The sequence below is a fragment of the Uranotaenia lowii genome, chromosome 3, assembly GCF_029784155.1.
Source record: "Uranotaenia lowii strain MFRU-FL chromosome 3, ASM2978415v1, whole genome shotgun sequence".
Classification (NCBI taxonomy): Eukaryota; Metazoa; Arthropoda; class Insecta; order Diptera; family Culicidae; genus Uranotaenia; species Uranotaenia lowii.
The window spans coordinates 8,565,865-8,591,632 of NC_073693.1; the positions used below are offsets into that span (position 1 = coordinate 8,565,865).

Consider the following 25,768-nt stretch of genomic DNA (forward strand, 5'->3'; position numbering starts at 1 on the left):
CGGTTGCCCGTATTTTTCGAAAAATTTATTCAATTTATTCAATTCAAGATTTATTCAATTTATTTGGCAAATCGAACAAAAAACAAAACAAATTGTGCTGTATTTTTTTTAATGTATGCCTCGGTTTTTTTAAGGGGGGGGGGGGGGGTGGTAGGGTCTAACACTTTAAAAAAATCGATTCTTTTATTTTTTTTATTTTCTTATTGTAAAACATTTCAAGAATGTTGTGTCAAATTTTCAAGTCAATTGAAGCAAAACTGTAGAAGTTATAGGCCTTTATCTCCTCCTATCTTATACTGCAAGAAAGCAAGAGCAGAAACTTCAAACGCGTTTTTCTCGAAAGCACATTTTTAAAGTTCGTGGACATCGTCATTTGAAAACTACTTATCCGATTCTTTTCAAATTTGGAAAATATTTTTTACATATAAAATACCAGACCCCAACGTTTTTCTTTTTTGATTTTTTTTACTTTGGGGAGATTTTAGAGGTGAAAAATGGCGGATTTTTTCGTGAAAAATCGTAGTTTTTACTTCAAACAGCCACAAAAATTTCATAAAAATATTTTTAAGTTAAATAAAAACGTTGGGGTCCAGAAAAACATCTATTAAAAATATTTTGCTCTGATTTTTTGACTTCAGATGATTCTGTGCTGAGATGCAGTGTCCACCGCAAATCCTGTTTTCTAAAAGGCATCCTCGAAAATGCTCCGTCACCGGCTCATTTTTCAATATTTTTCTACGAAAAAATTTCTAAATGTTCTTTTAACAATGCTTTGTATAATGCAAAAAAATTGAATACATTTGTTTGAACGATAGCTCTACACTCAGAAAAATACTATTATGTATGCCATAAGATTCTCTTATGAAGTGGCGCCATAAGAGAAATCATTGAAATTCAAAAGATTCTCTTATGACGCGAATGAATTCTGAAGATGAACACCTAATCCAATGAGAGTTTGTAGCTTTTCATAAGTGGCTCTTATGGAAACAGAAAGTCAATTCTAATTAGAATAATTTACGATATTTGAAATTGAAAACCTTCACTTTATTGTTTTCCCAATTCCTTTTAATAAAATAATGAAGTAGTCATCAGCAGCACAGCAACACCCCGGTTCCAACGAAGTTTTTTTGGCCGCATCCGATTCTTCGAACTTGCGTTTTTTCCTGTCAGCATACTGAAAAGTAAACAAAAAAAATATTTTAGTTTACTAATATATTAAGCGTTCACATCAAAAACATTTCAAACTTACCAATCAGAAAGATTTTTTTTTTCCATTTTGTGATGGCCCCGTAGGCCCATTTGGGTCCTGCCTCCACCCCATACGCTTCTTTAGAAGTGGGAGGGACATTTTATCCTTAGGATAATTTTATATTACTTTGAATTTTCTTATTTTGTACGACTTTTTTCGTCTTACTCCCGCGTCAAAAATGTTAAAGAAACCGAATTACCAACAATAGCGAGTGCTTCGTACCGTTAGACAAAAAAAATTGATGGAATGAATGAATGTGTTCATTATATTTTCACAATGCCATTTCTCCTATTTTTCATAAGATGTTCATATGAAAACTGAAGGAATTTCATAAGACTGTTATGAAATACAATTTTACACTCTAAAAAGCGGTTCATAAGACGCATCTTATGAAAATTATAATAAGAATTTGCCTGAGTGTAGAAAAAAATCGTGAAAATGGTGTTTTTTTATACCCGTTAGACCCTACCCCCCCCCCCCCCCCTTAAATAAGTTTTTATAAAAATAATCATGATGTTAGCCTTAAAAACGATTTAAAAACTGCAGATGAGTTTTGCTTAAAAACCTTTTTTTTTCATTTTTTTTTTACTTGATTTTTGTTGAATGATTCTGAGTTTTGACAAATTTTGCCCGGCAGTTTTTTCTTAGCCTCGAACGAGATCGGACGCGTTTTGTGATCGCTGCTCGTTATTCAAAGGCTACTGTTCATATTGTGTTTTTTTCGACTTGTACGGTGTGAAATAGTAGTGGTGCGATGAGTCCATCGCCGGGTGAACCCCCGGATAGAACTGTACCGGAATGGATGGATCCTAAAAACTGGGCATGGTCGCCTACACTACCTGATTTTAAAAGCAGCAGACGGCCATGAGCTTCCGCTGAACCCTTTTCTCATCGGAAGATCAATCGAAAAAGCGTGAAAAATAGAAGGTTTCTTTGAGAAAAAACATGGTTGGTATGTGATTAAGTCAAGGAACAAACAACAAATAAGTGAACTTGAAAAAATCACCAATCTGACCAATGGAACACCGACTGTTATCGAACGCCATCCTACATTAAACCAGCGGAAATTCGTAGTGACGTGTAACGAAGTGAACGGAATGACTGAAAAAGAATTGCTCAGCGAACTATCGTCCCAAAATGTGATAGATGTACAAAGAATCACCAAGAAGACCCCTGCGAAAATTGTTGACACATCCACACTGATAATAACCATCAACGGGACGGTAATACCCGAGTTTTTGCATTTTGGATTTCTTCGAGTGCGAACTCGATTGTATTATCCGTTGCCGTTGATGTGTAGAAATTGTCTGCAGTACGGACACACCAAGGCGAGATGCGGGAGTCCCCTCTCGTGTACCAAATGCAATTCCTCTGAACACGACAGCCAAAGCTGTAAGAACCACCCGTACTGCGGAAACTGTAAAAAAGAAGGCCGACCAGAAACAACCGATGACAGAAAACAGTAGACAAACTAATCCACCAGCCGAACCGAAACAAATAGAAGGAAAAAAACAACAACAGCAACCAGCTCAACCCAAACGGACGAACACATCTACAGCATCACATCTGAAACCCGCCTCTCTCCCTGCTGAAAAAGTAACCCGTCAACCCTCGCTTGAAATAGATGATAAACATCGCGGAAACGCATTTGGACCCCCCCGGACCCGATCAAGGGATCGAATAGATTTAAGTTCTCCTACATCCTCTCAACCTCATTCTCCCTCCCCTAACCCCTTCCAGCCTCCTCCTAGTTTTAAAAAACTATCAGACCCTCGGCTCACTAAAACTTGTAAAAAGTAAAATGGCCTAATAAACGCCTATTGAATTAAAAAAAAACTCAATGTGAGCTCGCCAGGTGCACTTGGAATCAAACCATACCCCAAGATATTTAAAACACCTCGATTGAGCAATTGTTCTGCCTAGAAGTTGAAGCTTTGGTTGAGCAGATCTATGCTTCTTATTGAAAACCACCATTTCCGTTTTCTCTGTAGAGAACTCGATCCCAAGCTCCAAAGCCCAGGATGACAATCTGTCCAAAGTATCTTGTAAAGGCCTGTGCAGATGAAACTCTGTAGGTCCTGTTACCGACACTACAGCGTCATCTGCAAGTTGCCTTAAAGTGCAGCCTTCAGAGACACAGTTGTCGATGTCACTTACATAGAAGTTATACAAAAGAGGACTCAAACATGAGGCTTGTGGAAGGCCCATGTATGAAGTCCTTCTTACTGCAATATCACCGTGCGCAAAGTTCAGGTGTTTCTCACAAAGCAAGCTGTATAAGATGTTGTTCAATAAAGGAGGCAGACCTCGGGAGTGCTACTTGTCTTACAAAACATCTATTGAGACTGCATCAAAAGCTCCATTTATGTCTAGAAACATGGAGGCCATTTGCTCACGTTTTGCGTACGCCATCTGTATCTCTGAAGACAGCAAAGCAAGACAATCGGTTGTTCCTTTGCCCCTTCGAAACCCAAATTGAGTATCTGAGAGGAGGCCATTTGTTTCCATCCACTTATCCAATCGGAACAAAATCATTTTCTCCATCAATTTCCGAATGCAAGACAACATCGCTATTGGACGGTACGAATTAAAATCGGACGCAGGTTTGCCGGGCTTTTGGATGGCTATAACTCTCACTTGTCTCCACTCTTCTGGAACAATATTCTGTTACCAGAATTGGTTAAATAAACTCTACAAGTGGAATTTTGCGGCATCCGGAAGGTTTTTCAACAAGTTGAACTTAATTTTATCAAGTCCTGGAGCTGAATTGTTGCAAGAGAGGAGAGCAAGTGAGAATTCAATCATCGAAAAGCTTGAATCGAGATCACACCTTTCTGATGAAACTTCACGAAAAACTGTTTGCACCTTCGCAGAATCCGGACAAATTTTCCGGACTCGAGTTTTGGAAACTTGATATTAATTTTCGTTTAAATAAGATGTGTCTTGTCATCGTAGTCAATAAAATCAGTAATGAATGGCTACTCTTTGAATAGTCTTGTTTTTACTAACAAAATATGTGTCATCAAAAATTAATGATTTCAACAGAACAAATACGCTTTCTTCAATTTTTCAAGCTGTAACAAGTTTGGTTAAATTTGTGTCAGTTGTAGTCTGACATCTGGTTCCGCGTTTAGTCGGGATCGGTATTTTGTCTTCGTTGCGAAATATGTGGAAAATCCAGACTCACATAGATAAGTTGTGGAAAACGACAGAAGAATAAGTTTTGCTATATAGAACAAAATTTAAAAATTTATTTTTCAGTTGACACCAATACTCCTCCAACGACTTTTTGGATACGAATGATTCTGGTTTCTTTGACATAAAAATAGGCTGTTCCACGCATTTAAAGTAAGCTTGCCAGATTGCCCGGTTTTATCCGGGTTTGCCCGGATATTTGATGCAAAATTTCGAGAAAGTCCGGTCCGGCCCGGTTGCCCGGATATCGTGAAAAAAGTCCGGATATTTCCCGGATTTTTTCACAACTTTCACAAAGAAACCAAAAGAAAAATCAAACTTTTTGAGTAAGTTTCAGCTATTAACGGTATGGAAATTTTCAATGGTTGTTTCAAATAATTTGGCTGATTTACTTATATAAACCTGTAAATATTTAAGTGTTCAAAAAAGTTTTTGGAAGTCTGCAATTACATTAAAAAAATATTAATTTCATTTTTTTGCATTTTTTCTTTGCTTTTATATATAATAATATCCAAATTTTGCCCGGTTTTTGACCGGTTTTTGGATTTGAAAAATTGAAAACCATGCCCGGATTTCGCCAGGTTTTTTTGAAAAAAATGCCCGGAATTGCTAGGCCCGGATGGGAGTGGAAAAAAATCTGGCAACCTTAATTTAAAGTCTTCGATCTTTTTATTATTTTATGATATTCTTCGGGGAATTTAGCTAGAAGCTGTTTAACAAATCCTGCGAAAAAACATTGTAATTGTAATTGCAAATGCCTTCATTAGACACGTGGGCCTGTTAGTTTAAGTTTACACCAAGGAATACAAAAATAAATTTATCAACGAAAAATTATTTCCTTGACCCTAACTATGATTTTATATCGATGGGCTGACGTTAAATCAATAAAGCACAATTACAATTACAATTACGAAAAGCGTTGTGATTATCACAATTCTTAGAAATTTCCGGATGATAACTTCAAGGTTATTTCTGATTGAATGCTTCTTAAATTTGGGAAGCTGTCCAGGTTGCGCTTTTTGAGCGATTCTGCCCAAAATTTGATTTTTCTCTTGATAGTCATGATTTTGCCGTTTTTATCGAAAATTGTTACTTCTTTACCATGCATTGAAAGAATGAAGTCATTCTTAATTCAAACAGACGACACAACGTTTTTCTACGAGATAACCAGCGATCTTCGGTATAAAGTAGTAGCGTGGAATGTTGGTTTACCATCTCTTCGCACAACGCCTTGAATAACCCGGAATTTTTCGATCGAGCCTTTATGAAGTTGATTATTTTATGCTCTCGTCCAAGACTTCCTTCAGAGACGATGATAGTTTCTTCATAGCGAATGCATGTCGATGAAGGATGTAATGACTATTACCGAAACTTTTTTCTTTTTTTTTAACTTGGCAACGACTCCAGCAGTATTTCCAACTATAGCATTCGCACCGTCCATACATAGGACATCAATGCAATTTCCCCGTGGAATATTTTTTTCCATAACATAATCATCAATTATTTAGCTTGAAAATTTCAGCCCCCGACGTGGAAGTTGGCAACGGTTTGCAAAGAAACAAATCTTTTTCGAAACATTCAGAACCTTGATAGCGAACAAATATCATCAGAATTGCTAGTCCTGCTACATCTGTGGATTCGTCAAGCTGCATGTTTCGAAGTTCTCAATCGCTTTCAACTTCTTCAGCCATTTCACAAATTAGCCGAAAAACCGTGTTGTCAGACATGGGAATCGAATTTACCACGATCTAGACGAATAATATTAAAATCATGGAATGAGATGTTATGAGAAGAAAGCCAAGTTTCGGACAATGCAAAAATATCGCTACAAGTTCCATGAAGTAGAAAATTGAACGCATCCAGTTTAGGAATGAGACTACGACAATTCGACTGTAAGACAGTGATAACTCCGACGTCCCGCACGGCTTAAATTATCCATCGAGAGAGATAAACACTGAAAGAAGGGGCCAAGTTTGCATCAATTGCTGGAAAGTGTCTTTACAATGGAAGAATTGCAGTAACCATGTTCTCAAAATTTTGAATTCTGAATTCTGAAACAAATGCAAAATTGATACGAAAAGGGCATTTCTAGAAAATTAGAGATATAAACGATACACATAAGATGAAGATAAAACTTCCGTTCGACGAAAGTGGCTCCAGAGAAAGAGGAATCAATTTTTTACGTATTTCTGTGCTAGGTTTTTGCAGCTCTTTTGAAAAATTTAAAAAAATGTGCCCCAAATAGTGAATAATGATCCTTGAACATTCAGCATATCACGTAAAATTAACGTCATTTCGTTAAAATACGTGAACATATAACGAATATCCAGCATATTACGTTGAATATTGATTTTAAAATATAAATTTTCCATAATTAAACTGATATTTAGCTATTTAATTTTAAGCCTCACGATTAAAAAATGCATTCACGCAGAAACAAGAATTCAAAATAATATTCGCATTCAGACCAAGGTTGCCGAAATCACAGAAAAATCTGTAATTTCACAGAATTCTGAGCAAATTTTCATCACAGAATCTGTGTCACAGAAAACAGAGTTTTGAAAAAATCACAGAATTTTTGAATTTTGAAAGGATTTCCAAAGTTATAATTATTTTGGCCAACATAAAATTTAGATTTTTTTCTCGGTAATATAGTAAAGAATCATAAGATTGGTAATTTTAATTGATTTTACTCAACTGACATATAAAAAAGATACAATTTATCATGAATTTTCTATGAAATTAAAGGAAATAGCATCACAGAAAACCATCACAGAATTTTTGGGTAAAATCACGGAAAGTCAGATTTTTTTTCTCAAAAACACTTCTGACTTGAGAAGGGTATACCATTTAAGACCTGGGTATCTGTATTTGGAGTCGTTATGTTAACTTTTTATCGAAATTTCACAGGTTTAAAGGCGAAGGTTTACAAAATTGGAGGGAGACTCTCTATTAAATTGGAGCATCTTATAATCGCTTTCAACCCTTAAGATGTTTCTGTATCACTTACGGTTCCGAATCAGGTGATGGCACCATTTGGACCGAACTGAGAAGAGTTTACCTTTCATTAACACCGGAAATAATTCGTTTTTGTTGCAGCACGCGACACGCTAAGATCCTTGCTGCTTGTTAAATAGTAATGCACCACGTAGAGCAAAACGTCCCTAATTAGTCTAATATTTGTTCTTGTAGTTTTCAATCTTCAAAAATCAATAGCGGTTGGTGGTTTGAATTTGAAAAAAAATGAGTGAAAATTCAATCTAACAAATTTTTGGTGTATAGAAAATTTAGAAGTTCATATTTTGTCTGAAGGTGAATCTTTATTTTTTTTTATTGGAAAATTTGAATTCAAATAAGGTTGTTATATCATAGAAACTTCTCTACATGTGTTGGATGTGGATTTCTGAGTTCATTTTTTATTATTATTTTTTTTTAATTTATATTTAAGAAACTGAATCCTACTGTCAAGAATTTTGAACTATTAAATATATTTTTCTATACCCTGAATTCAGAATCAGAGAGCACCTTATACCGGAGTACCCTTTTAATCGGTGCTTCATCTGAACTAATTCTCGGACTTTGGGGGCTAATGATTGTTGGTTCAACGGACTAGCAAAAGAAACAGCAGATTGCTGCTAGCAACTGTTCTAGAGATGACCATGAAAGTACAGATGCAAGGATTCGTGCAAATCGGTCCGTTTAATTGTACGTTTGCCTAGCATGTTATCTAGAAAGATACTCCAATTAAATGGTTGGATCACAATTCCAGCTAACCTTAATCCGTTTCCTTGGAAAATTCTTTCGATTTCAACCATTTGTATCGCTGAAACTTATTGTTTTGAGAGGTTCGTGTTGAAAAAGGTTTATTTTTTTCGCAATTTCAAATGGAAAACTTACCTTGATCTTTGCTGGGGCAAACATAGCTGATTTGGCCGTCCAGAGGCGCGGCTTCCGGGGGTTTTAACCGATTGCGATCGACTGTGATGGGGACTGCCGTATCTGTAAAAAAAAAGCAAAAACAGGATATTATAAAGCTTGTTTCATAAAATTAAAAACAGACTTGAAAAAAACTGGATTTTTAATAACAATCTCTTTTATATGAGTTTTGTTTTTTCACAGTTGTTTCCCCGAGATTTTGGAAAAGTGCTCAATTTGACATTCAGTTTCATTGCGAAAGCACCTACAATTAATTTTAGTGGCCTTTTTTAGTACAGATCTGTGTCATCCTGCATCGCCTGGCAGAAAACTTTCCTCGATTACATCAAAAATCCACTCTCAGAATAGCTGCCGAACAGACAACATCGCCCAGTCGCGGAGTTTTGTGGATCGGTTATTTGTAACGCGGAAAAAAGAAACCTCGTGGTTTTCTTTAAATTTGAATTTTTTGCTTTTTTATTTTATTCCCATTGATTGAACAAAGAGTGATATGATTTAGTTTCGTTAAGTGAATAGAAGGAGATTGAGAATTATTAATTAAGCTAAGTATCATACTTTTTTTCCTTTTTACTATTTTTCTTAAATCAAGACGGTCAATACTCAGAGTAAAAATATAGGTTAAGTTTTTTTTTTCTTTATAATCATTAAATCCAAACTACCAAATAAGGTTAGGTAGTAAGTTTTTTTTCGTTTTATACATAATTGATTGAGGTTGATGGGAAATGTCAAGCGACGAAGACTCCTTTCGGGGTTTTGATGATCCCATATCCCAAAATAAATTAAGACGAAGACTGGACACAGCAGAGGACAGTGAACAGGAAACAATGACACGGAACAGAAAAGCTAAGAAGACAAAGACACAGACAGACACGGAAGTTACTTCGGATGATAGCCTTAATATGAAGACTCAAACAGAACAGAATAAAACACTCAGTCAAGAAACAAAACAAGACAAACCAGCTACACAAAAAAATCGCAAGAATCATAATCAGAACAAAACAGAATGGATTAAAAATCCACATTACACCACATTTTTTATAGAGAAAGAAGCCAATGATGAAAATACAACACAAGAAGAGCTCACAGACAAAAAAAACACAAATTCACCCGATGTTGGTTGCTAAAATGCTGCACAATCTAGGCATAAGAAACTATCTGGAATTGAAGCCAAACGGAGGAGGAAAATTCAAAATTACATTTAAAAAACCCAAAGATGCAGAAGTTTTATTAAATTCACAACTACTCAAAGAGGAATACAAATACAAAGTTTTTATACCAAATATGTTTAAAGAAACATTAGGAGTAGTCAGGAACATCCCAGCATCACTAACAGAGGAAGAAATCCTAAAAAACATGGATAGCGGAAATATCAATATCTTTAAAATCGAGAAAATAAAACGGCTAGACAGGGACAATAAAGATAAAAAGGAGCCCAACAAATTGATAAATACAAATTCGATAAAAATTTATGATAAGGGACAATTACTTCCTAAAACGATAAACATTTTTGGAATTAACGCCAAAGTCGATGTATATTTTTACCCACTGAAACAATGCAAAAAATGCTGGCGTTTTGGCCATGCAGAAAAGCATTGTAAAGCCAAGGAAAATTCTTGTGGTAACTGCAGCGAGAACCATAACGAAAAAGACTGCGAAAATCAACAATCTTGTAGGAATTGCAAGGAGAACCATAGATCAGATGATAAGACTTGCAAAGAACGTATAAGACAGGACAAAATTCGGAAGACTATGGCATTGAATAAACTAACCTTCTTTGAAGCATCGAAATTACACCCAAAAAACTACAATAACCTACAACATAGATTAAATTCAGCAGCAGAGTACCCAAATCTACCTAATCAAACAGATTTATCAGAACTAAATAAACCATCAACAAGTAAAGCAAAATACAATGAACTCTTTAATCAAAATAAAAACGATAAAATAACACAAGCCTCAAAACAGTCAGAGCCCCCAAATAAGAATATAGATATAAATTCACTCATTGAGCAAATAAAGAGCGAATTGATTAAACAGCTAGACTTAAAGAACCTAATGGAAAAGATTAAAATAATAAACAATAATCTTATAAAAGGAGTTAACTGTAAAGACACTATTGAAAGGGACATAATAATGATCAATGTGAGTAAAGATTTAAACACACTCATGAACCCTGAATATAATTGTCCAGAAATAAACAATTCCAAACCGAATCAAGATACTATGAACATAGAATAATTTTAACATCAAGTACAGAGTAGAAGCTTTCCTTTTGAAAAATCAAAAAAAAAATAATAATAAAACAAAAATGTCTGCAAATCAGAAAGAACTATCAATATTGCAAAGTAACATAAACAGTATTAGACCATCTGACACTAGAGAGCTTCTCAAGCATATACTAGAGAAACACAATATTGATGTTGCAATATTATCAGAAATCTGGATAAAGTCAAATGAAAAGTATAAATTTCCAAAATATAAATTCATCACACACACCAGACCTACTGGTTATGGTGGGGTGGGAATTTTGATAGAAAATAATATTGCCTATGAAGAAATTAAAATAAACAACCTCAACCCTGTTGAAGTGGTAGCGATCAAAACACTAAACACGCTGCAACCAATCCTTATAATCTCAATCTATATACCCCCTTACCCAATTAACAATAGAGAAATCAAAACGCCGCTGACGAATCTTTTAAATTTCATTGAAAATGCAAACTGCGAAACAGTTTTAGCAGGTGATTTTAACGCCCATCACCCTTTATGGAATCCACAACACAAAGGTTGCCCTAGAGGCGAACTCTTAACACACCTTATTGAAAACACCAGCTTGGTATTGCTAAACGACGGTACTCCAACATTAATAAAACCCCCAAACATCACACCCTCAGTAATTGACTTAACTTTCACAACACCCATAACAGCCACAAAATCTATCTGGAATGTACTAGAAGAAGATATACTCAGTAATCACCGGGCGATAAAACTTACAATTTCGAGCATGACAAAAGCCCTTTCAAAAAAGAGAGAAATAATAAACAAAAAACAACTTATTGAAAAGCTTAACAATTTAAGACCTGATATGTTGAATTCCCCTGCAGATATCATTCCAATTTTTAACGAAAAGATGAGAGAAAGTACATACAATATAGAAGAGAATAGTAGGAAAATCCCAAAAAAATGGTGGACCCAGGAGATAGAAATATTGTTAGCTAATAAAAATAAGAAACTAAACACTTTTTTCAGAAAACAAAACGATAAAAATTATTTGGAATATAAAAAAGCTAGAGCACAACTTAAAAGACAGATAAGAGTGGAGAAAAGAAAGGCATGGAAAGAAACAATCGATAGCATTAACACAGAAATGAGTAGTAAAGAATTATGGAACACAGTAAAAATAATAGGAGGAGGCAAACCAGCCAAAAACAACTCATGGCTATTAAATGATGAAACACTGTCTACAGAATTTATGAACCACAACTTCCCAGAAATAAACAACAATATTCAATATCAAACGAAGAACACAGAAAAAACCTTCAAAATCAGTTTCGAAGAATTTAAAGAAATTATAAAGCATAAAAAAGAACACTCTACCCCAGGGCCAGATAACATCTCCTTTTATATTCTCAAAAATATCAATTTGGAAATTCAACTAAGGATTATAGAGCTACTGAGTAAGGTCCTAAACACTGGTGAAATTCCAGAAAGTTGGAGAAACACGAAGATAATACCCATATTGAAACCCGACAAAGACCCTAATTCATTCAACTCTTACCGACCATTATCAATGGTATCGGTACTACTTAAATTAATAAATTTCGTAGTTAAAAACAATTTAGTTGAACATCTGATCAAAAACAAAATTATACCACAGAAACGCTTATTAAAATACTAGAGCAAGAAAACATCCCACAACATTTTATAAACTGGATTTACTACTATCTAAAACACAGAACAGCAATAATAACGCTAAGCAATGGTCAACAGATTATAAACAAGACCAACAAAGGTTTACCACAAGGATGCCCTTTGAGCCCGATCCTATTCAATATTTACACAAAGCAAATACACCATTTAACACAACAAGGAACAATCATACAATTTGCTGACGACTTTACTCTATTGGTCAGATCCATAGATGCTACGACAGCAACCAGAATCACAAACAATTTATTAAATACCTTAGTCACAACTTTCAAAAGTATAAATTTAGAAATCAACCCATCTAAGACAGCTTCCATAATTTTTACCAACAAAATACCGCGAAACATAAATATTAAGATCGAAAACCAAACAGTCAAAATAGCCGATAGTCACAGATTCCTAGGGGTTATAATTGATCATAAACTCAATTACAAAGCACACATAAAAAACATCATTACAAGAATCAAACAAAAAAGTAACATCCTAAAAATGATCAGTAGGAAAAAAAAGCGGGGCTCACCCGAAACAAATGATTCATATCACAAAAGCTATAATAAAAACAATAATTGATTATGGTATAACTATATATGCAGCAACAGCAAAAACGAATTTCCAATAATTGGAACGACCTTTCTTAGCAGCATTGAGACTTTCAATGCGACATTTAAACTCGACCCCAAATCAAGTTGTGTTAGCACAATCAGGAGAGATAGCATTAATTCAAAGAGCAGAATGGCTTGCACTAAAGGAAATAACAAAAACACTATACTACAAAAATAGCCCAATAATTAACAACTTAATAGAACTGATGTCAACTAACTCAACACCTAAACATATTTCTTTCTTGGAAAAAATAGCATCAGAAAACAATTTTCTTTTCACACAGCTAGGCCCCCAACATGAAGAAATAGATTGCAATAAATTAAAAGTAATAGACAGAATAACGGAAATAAGCAAAAAAGAAACATCAATCAATAAACAGAAAAACATAGTATTAGAATTAACAAACAATAAATACAGAAACCATTACAAAATATACACTGACGGTTCAATTATAAATACTAAAGTCGGATACGGATACTACGATCCGCAAGAGAAAATCTCGTACAGTGGGAGGCTTAAATCAGAGTACACAATTATGAACGCAGAATTAATAGCGATACAAGAAGCCATAAACTTTATCAAATCGAAGGGTGTTAACAAAGTAGTGATATTTACAGATTCACAAAGTGCTTGTTCCTTACTAAACAGAAAAAATACAGGAAACCATATAGCAGCTAGAATTAAATTCATAATCCAGAATAGTGACATTAACAATCTTATCATACAATGGATACCTGGACATACATGTCTCAGGTCTCATGTCTCAGGTGTCGTGTCTGAGATCTCAGGTCTCAAGTCTCAGGTCTAATGCCTCAGGTCTCAGGTCTCAGGTCTCAAATCTCATGTCTCAGGTCTCAGGTCTCATGTTTCACGTTCTTAGTCTCAGAGCTAAGATTTTCCCTACTTCAAAAAGATTCCAAGTGTTTTCCTTTGAAAAGGACTTATTTTCTCTCAAAAGCCGTGTTAATTCGCGAAAACCGTGTAAAAAAACGTGTTAATTCCAGAAAACCGTGAAAAAAAGCCGTGTAAATAAACCGCGTTAAAAAACCTAGGTGTATTTAAATTTAAATCGACTCGATGTAAAATTAAGCGCCGCATATTACATTGATCGACGCGTATTTACATTTTATGAACACTTACATCGATTGTGATTTTACAAGTCATGATGTAATTTTAAAACAAAACGTAATTTTGTGTCTTAAGCGATGGTCCAATTATTTGCATCGCTTTCAATGTAAAATTAACTGATTCAATTTTTGCTGTGCAGGGCTCATTGGTAACGAAAGAGCAGATTATGCTGCAAAACTAGGAACCACTCGATCATCCATTGAGCACTTCCACATCACAAAAGACGACCTTCTCATAACATTCAAACAGAATATTATCAAAGAATGGCAAAACACTTATAGCAACATCTCACAAGAAAAAGGTATTTTTCACTATAACCATACCCAAACTGTGAGCCTGAAACCATGGTTTGATAAAATAGAACTTAACACCCTGGACACGATAATTATAAACAGAATTAAAACCGGACATACAGCCACAAATGATAGACTGGCAAGGTGGAACCTAATTGACTCCGACCTATGTGAATTTTGTGGAACTGTAGAAAACATCAATCACATACTATATGACTGCATCAACTTCAATCAACTAAGAACAAATTATGATATACTGGTCAACAAAAAAGATTTAATTGAAATACTTAGAAATAATAGCATATCAGAGTATAAGGATCTGTCCGACTTTTTGAGAAATACAAAGAGGAACATCTGAAGATACTTTATCAGTAAATGAACATGAAATTAAATTAAATAAATAGTAAATGTTACTTAACTAATGAATTCACTAACCCCATGATATGGGAATAAACGGTCGAATTAAATAACACGCGAACTGTAAATAAAAACAAAACAGAAAAAATCCACAAGACTTGGCATTTCTGGATCGATAGGTCTACAGCCAAAAGAAAGAGAGAAAAAAAAAAATTTTAGTGGCCCGAAATGTTGTCTAAAATAGCAAAATTTCCCAAAAAGGTAAAAAAATGTATCACAATTAAATATATCCATTTCCTAAAGTTGTGACGAAACTGCTTAAAAAAGATTAAAATAATAATCGAAAAACGTCGATTAGATAACATACAATAATAAAAAAAAAAAAAATTAATAAAAAAATGAAAAAACTTTAAAATATTGTTAAAATTGACCCATTTTACAAAAATGCCGAATATAACAAAATGACAAAAAAGAAAAAAATCACAAAAATTATACAACTGACAATATTGCCTTTAGAGACGAATTTGAAAAAAAAAACACAATGAATTACAATAATGATATATGAAATGGACAGAAATGACATGATTGCAAATATTGTCTAAGTTGTGAAAATTGTATAGTATTCAAAATTGAAAAAAATGATAAAATAATTTAAAAGTTGAAGTTATTGATAATCAACGAACAATAAGTGAAAATAATGCGCATATGCACACAAAAATAAAAAAAATCACAAAATTTCAAATACGACAAATATGACAAAATGACAATAGTGATAAAAATGACAAAAATCACCAAAAGGCATAAATGATAAAAATTACAAATATTAAACATGATATGAACAACAAAATGAAAAAAATTTCAAAAGCAAAGGTAAAAAAAATGTCTCACAATCATATCCAATTCCAAAAGTTATCGCAAAACATGATAAAAAAGATTAAAACAAAACCGAAAAAGATAGAAATGACAAAATTTTTAAATTTGTTAAAATTAACAAATTTCACAACAATACAAAAATAAAAACAAAATATAATGATAAAAAAGAAGAAAAAAAATAAAATTGACGAAATTGCCTGGTGCGTTTAGACTTAATAGAGGAATTTGTAAAAAATGACATGAATAAAAATAACGATTTGAGCATTGTAAAAAATAACAAAATCGAGAAAATTTACGAAGTGGACAGAAATGATGAAAATGACACTATATTTTTAATGACGAAATTTTGAAAACTGACAAAGATTGAAGAAAAAATGAACCAAATTACGAATCTGACAAAAATGATATACATAAATGACCTAAATGAAAGAAAAAAATATGACTAAAAATGAACTACATGACAATTAAAATTAAAAATGATAGGAATAACAAAATGAAGAAAAAATATACAAAATTTCAGAAAAGACAGAAACAAAATGACAAAATATGAAAATGTTACAAATTACAAAAACAACAATAATTACGAAAATAGACAAATATGACATAAATGACAAACGAAAAAAAAAATTACAACATTATGATAGGAATAAGAAAATGAAGAAAAAAAATATACAATATAGTGACAGTAGTAAAAATTACGGAAAAGACAAAAAAAAAATGACAAAAAAATGCAAATGTTACAAATTACAAAAACACTAAAATAACAAAAATAAACAAATATGACAGAAATGACAAACATTACTAACGAAAAAAATAGATTGAAAATTTCTACATTCATAAAAAATGACAACAAATACAAAACTTCTATTAAACATAACAAAAATGACAACACTAAAAAAACCAAAATAATGAAAACGATGAAAAAGCTGCAAAAAAAATAAAGCACATTACAAAAATTATGAAAAATTTGTTAAAATGATATTAATAAACAAAAGTTGAAAATAACAAAAGGTACTTTAAAAACAGGAATAAATTTTAAAAAAAATTGGACAAGAATTTCAATCGGAATTGATCTGGCCAACAGATTTTTAATACCTTTTTTAATCTTATTTTAAAGTCTCTTTAAAAAAAAAAGAACAATTCCAATTAAACAAGCTTTTTTTATTTTAAACCTTTTTTAATCTAAATTTAACGCCTCACTGGGAAAATGTGTAACTCTGATGTGTATTCATTAAATTTTAGAATTTTCATTTAAAATACCTGATTTAGTTGGAAGTTTTATGACCAATAAAATTTTAATTTGCTTCAGTTAAGAGATTATTTTTGTAATGATCGAGTGTAGAATCCAACGTGTTTAACCCTCCAAAGCTGTTCGGGTCAATATGACCCGAAGCGCACATTTCAAACCTCTATATCATCATTCCAATATACTAAGGAACTGGGAATTTTGACAGACCAAGTATGTTCTATGAAAATGATGATCAAATTAACGACAAAAAATTAAAATTTGAGTTTTGAAAATCGGTTCATTGGTAAATGAAATACAGCTGAGCAAAGCCAAAACTGGATGACGTTTTTTAAAAGTAAGATTTTTTTCTACCCGAAGATCTGAGATCGCGGTCAAAACTTTCGTTGGACCCCAACATATCTATACATTGTCGGATAGATGGATTCTTGACAATTCCAAACATCAACGAAACACTTAAATACAAAGAAGCTGTCAGAAGTTATGAGTATTTTAAAAATAAAATTGATTTTTCAGACTTTTTACTTTCTGAACCAGTTTCTGATAACCTGGTAAAACTTATCGACTTTATTTTGGAATGTTGAGTAATGAGATTAAATTACCTTCACAATGAATATAATATTATCAAAATCGGTTAACATCTACAACCAGGAGAACGAAATCAAACTACAACTCAAATGTCCTCGAAACTGATATTTTGCGAACGGCTTTGGAAGGTTAACAGCATTTCAAATATTGCCAACAGTGACATCCAGAGTGCGCACAATCCCACTAAGCATCTGCGCATTTTATACATGGAATCGTTCGATCTCCTTTCCTCCTGCAGATTGCAAAGCTAAACCTCTCCGTTCTCTTTTTATTTTCTCAGATGTGGCCACTGCACTGAAATCCCAAGAACGAGAGCCGCAGTCAGTCAGTGGGTACAACTTTCTGTGCAGTGGGCGTCAATCGCTTCTGTCACCTGGTTTGCTCGAGTTGTGTTTTCGAATGGTGCGAGTTTGGTTTGCGTACAAAAATTGGCTGGTTCGTTTTTCGGTTCCGGGATAAAGTTTGATCGTTTTTAATCCGCTCATCATTCGCAAAAGTCAAGTTAATTGTGTGGCAAAAGGAAATAATAAACCACTGAACGGTTCGAGCCTAGAAAAGTGCGAATTCGCGTTCGATTTCCTGCTCGAAATGGATGCGAAAAAATTATCGATCTGACCCAAGGTGAAAGTTCATTGCTGCTGCTTGCTAGCTGATGGGAGGAATGTACCACAAAGAGCTCTGCTTTGGAATAATCAGGAACAGAAAACGACAACCCCTTCCAGCAGCGATTGAAGCTGACTCTGTTGAACGCAGCCGTAATTTGTCGCTTGAGATAATTGCCTTGTGCAATCTTTTCTAGGAGTAACAAGTAAGTTCAACATGGGACAGAAATTTTGCAAACCCCCTTCCGTAAAGATTTTTTTTTATTTGCTGAAAATCGATCCGATTATACGGAACTGGCGTCTGGGAGGTAGTGTAGGTGTCCCCCATTTGTTGGTATGGGAAAACTGTGACGTCAAATCAATGGAACGGAAAATGTAAACAATGTGAAGTAGGAAAGGAAAATTCTGCATGCGGGCCGCAAAAACAACAATTGGCACATGTGTTCCCTCCCATGATAGTCGATGGACTCTACTCTGCACAGTTGGTGGGAGCTTGCCATTATTACGTGACCCAAACGGAACGTTTTTGGACGTCACGCTTCATGAAGCCAGACTTTGATTTCGTTTGACTTGCATGGTAGTTTTAGAAACTGGTAGGGTTTCAATGTTCTACACTTAGAGGTAAAACAAGTATTTACTCAGATGTGTTAAAGTAACCATGAATTATCGACTTGGAAAAGCAAAATTTGAAGTTGGAAATATAAATTAAAAGTAGAAGTTTGTATCAGCCGTGCTTTTTTTTGCGCCAAAGCTGTAATATTATTTGCATTTTCTGGAAGTTATGAGAAGTTTACTGACTATCAGGGGTGATTGATCGGGATTTGATAAAATAAGATGTAAGACAAAAAGGCAGTATGATTGTAGGATTAGACAATAGTTATTATAAAGCAAATTTCGAAATTAAAAAAAAAAGGTAAATGATTGATCACAACTCAAAAGTTATGATTTATAACTGTTCTTTTCCAGGCCGAATCTAGAGTTGTTTCGTTAAGAAGTATCAGGACCATTATTTACAATTACAACAGTCACTGTGAACTGGAATCAAATGACTATATCAAGACGAGTCGTTACGAATAATCTCGGTAAAGTTTTTGGAAGCAGTGAATGAATGTCAAATTAGACTTGGAGCATGACCGATCATCGGAAAAAGGCGAAAATTGAAATTGGGCAGGCATATACCGGGTCAGCCAAAGCAGCCAATTGCTTACGATATGTGGAGCCGACAAAGGCAGTTAAACGAGCTTGTAGACGAGACGCCAGAGAACCGCTGCTGTTGACAGATCGAACATATCAGCTCAAATGTTGGATTGAGCATTTCTAACAACTCTTAAGAATCTGATAAGTTTGTCAACAAACCCCGCAGCCAACAGTAAGTCAGATTAACGGCAAAACTCGAAAGCGCCCACGTTCGCTAAAAATTTTATCTCAAAATTCTTGATTGTCGCTTCTATTTAGTAGAAGCGACAATTTAAAATTGGTTTTTTGACATTACAGAATGTTGTCCTACATTAAAATACTTAATTGTACTCAGCAAATTAATCAGTCGAATAAATAAATTTTAGTGAGTAGTAAACTATAGGGATCTGAACAGTTCATTATTGAGCTGAACACCTAATTTACTGCAATAATTTAATATAAATGGAATGATAAATTGATACAATCAAAGATATATTCGAAAAAAAAGAAGCAACAATCTAAGATACGAAAATGCCTGGAATCGATTGCATTCCTGCTGAAAAATCGACGCTGGCTTCTAACCATTGATATTGGAGGTCTTTCATAGCAAGTCTTCAAAAGAAAGCTTTTTTTAATTGAATTCCAAACCTTTGAAATTTTTCACCTCGAATGCAAGCTATTAAGACAGACTGAGAAAAAAATAGTGACACTCAGCAATAGGCTTAGTTAAAAGAATAAATTCAAGATCCGAGTAAATGATACAAAAAAGGGAAGAAAAGCATGTGCTTGAAACAGCTTTTACAGCGGTTTTCAACTATGCTGATTAAACAGCTGTTTTAATGGTACAAGAACAAACAATGAATAGAGCCGATTGCCCAAAATGATTTATTTTTTCATCAATACACAAATATGTCTGTAAAAATCAGGTAATTACTTACATAACTAATGGCAAAAGAACACGTCGCCAGCAAAATATTTTCATTGGTTGCACTTCTTAAACCTAAAAACATTTTTAACGTTTTCTCTAAAACGAAAATCTTGTAGAGATTCAGTAGTTTCTAATCCGTCTCGCTCTATTTTTACAATTTCCAGATTAAACCAGCGACAACCCACCACCCTCTGACAAATCTCGCTCAACCAAAAATGTCCCATTGACCTCCTTTCAGTACTGCTACATCTACAAAACTCTCCCAATCATGAATCCCACAGTTGGCAACGAGCCTCCTTCGCCGCTAGCCATCGGAATCGACTTCGGCACCAGCTTCTCCAGTGTTGGCATTTACCGGAATGGCAAATTTGAAATTATAGCCAACGGCAACGGAAGTCATCGGATCCCCTCGGTGGTGGCGTTCACCGAAAAGGGCCGGCTGGTGGGTGAAGATGCTCTCGGGCAAGCCGATTTGGACCCTCCGAATGCGATCGTGGAGGTGAAACGGATTCTAGGAAGAGATAAACGGGACAGTGGATTGGAGGTTCAATTCAAGGGGGAGAGTAAGAAGTACCATCCGGAAGAGATTTGCGGTGTTATTTTAGGGAACTTGAAGGCGATGGCTGAAAGGAAGCTGGGGTGTTCGGTGGGATCGGCTGTGATTGCTGTACCGGCCGGGTTTAGCGATGGACAGAGACAGGCACTATTGGATTCGGCTGCCGTTGCTGGAATCCAAGTGCTGAGGCTTATCAACGAGCCGACCGCGGCTGCGATGTCATTTGGGATCAACAAGAAAGTAATAGGCGAACAGTACGTGCTGATTTGTTCGTTCGGGGGAGGATTCCTGGATGTGTCGATTGTGACGATCTATAATGGCGTGTTCGAGGTGAAGGCAACTTCCGGTGATACTCAGTTTGGTGGAACGGACATTGACGATCGTTTGGTGGCGCATTATTCGAAAGAGTTTTTCGAAAAGTATGGAAAGGATGTGGCCTCGAATACGGTGGCTTCAAGGAAATTGCGGAAAGCGTGTGAGCAAGCGAAACGAACACTGTCCTACACGAATCAAGCGTCCATAGACGTTGACGATATGATGGAGGGTCAATCGTTCGAATCGGTCCTAACGCAGGAACTTTTTGAGGAATTGAATCGGGATCTGTTCGATCGGGTGATATTGCATGTGGAAACGGCGCTTCGGCGAGCTCGGAAGGATAGATTTGCGATACATGAGATTATGCTGGTAGGGGAATCTTCCCGGATACCTCGGGTGCAAGTTATGCTGAGTGAGTTTTTCGATCGACGATCGCTCAGCAGTTCGGTCAATTCGGATGAGGCTGTTGTGGTGGGATCGGCCATTGCCGCCGCGATTCTCAGCGGGGAGAAGTCTGTCGAAATTCAGGATCTGCTGTGGTTGGATGTGGTTCCACGATCGATTGGGCTGGTTTCAGAGAGTGAGGTCGATGGGTCGCCTCGTATACTAGTGAGTAGAAACTCGAGGGTTCCTTTGAAGGTGAAACATCGGGTGAAAAGTTTCCGAGAAACGCAACTTCTGTATGAAGGAGAAAGTGCCATTGTTAGTGATAATGTATTGTTGGGCCGACTGAAGATCGAGGGTACCTTTGAGGATATCGAGGATGTTGGACTGTTGTTCAGTGCTGATACGAATGGAATTTTATACGCCGTAGTTGAGGGAAATATTGAGTTGAAGGCGACCCTGGATAAAGGAAGACTGGAACGATACGAAATCGATCGAATAGTTTATGAACATAAAAAAACTCTGCTGGAAGCGGAGAAACATGAGCAGGATACCAAGGAACAGGAAGTGATGAAAGACGTAGTACCGGCTCAGCAAATAATTGATCCAAGTGATGAGCTAGCAGGCACTTGGGAACGATTCGGCGAATGGATACACTGCATTTGTATAGTGACCTTCGATTTGGAACTTGGTCAAGCGATGGAATTGATTTATCCGAAGCATGTTAGTTTGACCGAGCAAGAAAAGATGAATATTTGCTATTTGGCGTTTCCAGACTCCAACTCAGGCTGTATGGGAGATTCTCAATTCCATATACGATTGCGAGTTTCACCTGGATCAGAATCTTCTTCATTGAGTAAAGAGCACCAAGACTTCAACTGTCACTGCTTGCCTGTGCACAGAGCTGATCCGGGACACTTTTGGGGATTCGTATATTTCCGACAAATCAAGGATGCCACACTTAAACGAGGATACTTCCAGAAAAGTCTCGTTTTGCTTACTCGTCTCCCATTCGTGAATCTTTTCTACGAGATCTGTGCTCTTATAGCACCATCCTATTTTTCTACTGGTGAACCAACTTTGGAAGCTGTCTGCGATAACATCTGCCACTGGCCATCTCTACTAGCCGGAGATAATATTTCACTGCATCTACTGGGTAGCATCTATGAAGTTTCGATTCCGAAGCAGAATTACAAATCCTTCACAACGGAGAAGCTCAAGTCTGAAAACATTTCTTCCACCAGCCCTCAGACACAAATAATTGCATCCATCCACGAAATAGATATATTCAAAAGCCTTCAATTTTTCCTGCCACACATCCACCTGCTTTGGGAGCTCGTCCTTACCGGAGAACCGATCGTAGTCACTGGAACATCCCCAACGGATTGTGCCCACATGGTTCAATCCCTTATGAGTCTCATCAACCCCCTATCGTACTGTGCTGAAAGTCGACCCTACTTCACCATTCACGATAGTGAGTTCAAAGAATTCACCCAAAACAAGAACGGCCATCCGTCAATTATTCTGGGCGTCACGAATCCATTCTTTGCCAAGACGCTTCAACATTGGCCACACACAATCCGACTCCAGGATAGCACCGAAACCGTACTGCAAAAGCAGAAACAAATCGCCTCCACAGGCGGAAATCCAGCCGGAGCCGAAGCAGCCGCATCCCTCTCCAAACTCTCGAAGATCAAACAAATCACCAACAAGCTCCTGGACTCATCGCCTGGGGTTTACACTCAGTACAAACCATTCATCTCGAAGGACAAAGCCTTTATCAAAAAGATCCTTTTGGGAATCAAAACCGAACGTCCACCGTCAGTACAATCCGCCTTGCTTCGGCGCCACCTTCTTGAACTTACGCAAAGCTTTATGATCCCGCTGGAGCGCTATATGGCTTCGCTGATGCCGCTCCAGAAAGACATCTCACCCTTCAAATCAGCCCCGCTTCCGAATCCCTTCAAGCAGGAAGACTTCCTGGCAACCCTTGAAGAATGCGGACCTCAGCTCACGTCAACCTGCAAGGGTGATTGGGAAAACCTTTATAAAAGATTCTTCGCCTCTCCCAACTTCAAGGGTTGGTACGAAACACGTTACTTCGAGCTGCAGCAAACCCTCCAAGCGCTTCACATGCAAACCCTGTCCGAGTCCAACCTATCCGAGTGGGTCAAGGGCAAACACGAGGTCGAAATCGTCGACATGATCCTGCGGCTCAAGCAGAAGCTCACCCTCTGCAGCAGCTCCCAGATGGCCGCCCTGCCTGTTCAGCTCAACACCAAGGACACCCGCGAACAGCTGCTGCGCCACCTGGAGAGCATGAAACGATGTCTTCCGGACGATTTGAAGCAAATTTTAAACAATATCTGATAGGGAGGAAACAGTTTATGTTTTTTTAAATTCCGTTTTAATTAGGATTTTGTTTTAAATTTTTTTAAATTTGATTGCTTGCTATAGAGAAAAATGGAAGGAAATTATACATATACGTAGGCTAAATATACATACATATATGGAAGTTTTATGTTCAACAAGATACGTTTGGGTAGCTGGTTATTTTATATCACAGTCCTTTGGATGAATTTAAAGGATATATAGACATCTCATGGTTGAAGCACAATGGCCATAATTCTCAAAAAGCTGTTGAATTGATATTTAAGAATCCGTAGATTGCAAAATGACCGCCCATAATTTATCTTATTACAATTGCTTTCATGCTTTTTCTCAGAACCATCGATTTCGAACGCTACCCCGAATGCTTATTAAATTTACCAACATTCCCCAGAAGAGATATAGTGATCAGCTCGGCGAATTTTAATAAGAAAATGAATCACGTTCCACACTAGCAATTCATTCGTTTTATGGAGATCTTTGCCAGCAGTGCTCCTATCCCAGCCGCGCGATTCGTCTCACCCGTCGCTCGTGGCTCCTTTTAAGCAAAAGCACAATCTTCATCTCAACGTTCAAGAGGAAACAAAACGGGAACTTCCCCCGTTCACCTGTTGTTCCCCTCCGCGCTGGGAGGAGCAGACGACAGCTGCTGGCTGATACCAGTAGCATCGCGCGGGCAGATAAATCGCTACACGGTTAGTGGATCCATTGTCGGGGTAAGTATTGTTGAAATAATCAACACAGGAATTTACCACAAAATGCTGCTCCACGTAGCAGAATCAAAAAGAAACCAAAAAAAGCGAAAACAACGAAAAATAAATAAACCTCCCGCGGATCCAACCTTGGAATCTCGGGGCATCCACAAGCAAAAGTAGGTAGCGAGTCGCCGGAAATGGGTTCAGTAACTCGTGGAGGCAGCGACTGCAAAGTGAGAAGAAGCAAGGGGGGATATGGAACTAGATGGAAATTACCTTTCAGTTGGTTTTCCGCTACATCCACCATCGCTCGTTGACGAGCGAGTGTGTTAGCATAAAGATGGATCCCCGACCTTAACTAGGATGCGTTTATGCTACTTCCATTCTTGAGCGCGTTAAGTTGAATAGGAAAGTTTTCCCTTGGCACAGAATGTGCGGAATTTGCTAAAGTGAGATATCTTGGAATAACGCTCAGTGTTTAACTTGAGGATCAGTTCTTGAAGGAGCCAGTGGAATGGTGTTTGATTTTTTTTTCTCAAATATTTTAACAGCAAGCTGTCATTCTTCCCAAAAGAATGGAATTTGATTGAAGCCTTCCAGTGTAAGTTTCAATTTTTACATAAAATCGGGAACTATTGAAGTTTGAAAAAAATGTCTGCATACTCGATAGAGTTTCCAAGTTAATCAACGAATTATTTCAAATTCAGCTTCCAGATTTAGATTTAAAATTCCTGATTTCGGATTTCAGGCTCAGATTCAGATTCCGATTTAAGATTTCCAATCTGTAGTGACCCTGGTATAAATTTTCACTTTAAAAACACCATTCATATTTTCAACTGAGCAAAACGCGACATTTATTTACAACGTTAGTTATACGAATGAATCTTCGGTTTTTCTCAATCGTATGAAGAACGAAACCTCTCGCGCTCTCTTTTTCTCTTCAGCCGATGTTACACTCTACCACTGATTTAGTAATGTTTGAGTGATTACTTTCGTCTAAGTTGGTGATGAACAGCAATTTTAATTAAGATATGTGAATTATGTGTAACGAAGAAGAACGCGTTTATATTCTTGTTATGACTTATATCTGTGTTATTCTAATTTGTATTATCATGCACTATCATTTCCTACATTACCCCCTTTCTGTACAGTAAATCAGTAAATTCTGATATTCAATAAAATATGAACCAATACCAATATCGATTTTCAGCTTAAGGAGCTAACACTTTCATTAAAACTCTGCATCAGAAAAACATTAGTAAATTATAATCTCGATCTAACAACCAGATTTTGAAGATTCAACAACCATGAAAAATATTTGATTAAATC

At 36.1% G+C, this 25,768-nt stretch overlaps 2 protein-coding genes across 7 annotated transcripts in view; one reads left to right on the forward strand and one right to left on the reverse strand.

Annotated features, from left to right (window-relative positions):
- LOC129750541 (uncharacterized) overlaps positions 1-25,768 on the reverse strand; it is a 380,798-nt gene that overhangs the window by 42,666 nt on the left and 312,364 nt on the right. For all 6 annotated transcript variants that reach the window (XM_055745501.1, XM_055745502.1, XM_055745498.1 and 3 more), the window contains exon 8: positions 8,342-8,443. In XM_055745501.1, coding sequence (XP_055601476.1) covers positions 8,342-8,443 — 102 coding nt within the window. The remainder of the gene's footprint in view (positions 1-8,341; positions 8,444-25,768) is intronic.
- Positions 17,767-23,889, forward strand: LOC129750540 (uncharacterized). Its single transcript, XM_055745496.1, has 2 exons — positions 17,767-18,203; positions 20,266-23,889. The coding sequence occupies exon 2, from the start codon at positions 20,370-20,372 to the stop codon at positions 23,724-23,726; it is 3,357 nt and encodes a 1,118-aa protein (XP_055601471.1). The 5' UTR covers positions 17,767-18,203; positions 20,266-20,369; the 3' UTR covers positions 23,727-23,889.

What these genes read in the sequence shown, in the direction of transcription:
- LOC129750540 (XM_055745496.1), top strand. Translation starts at nt 20,370, where the DNA reads ATGAATCCCACAGTTGGCAACGAGCCTCCTTCGCCGCTAGCCATCGGA.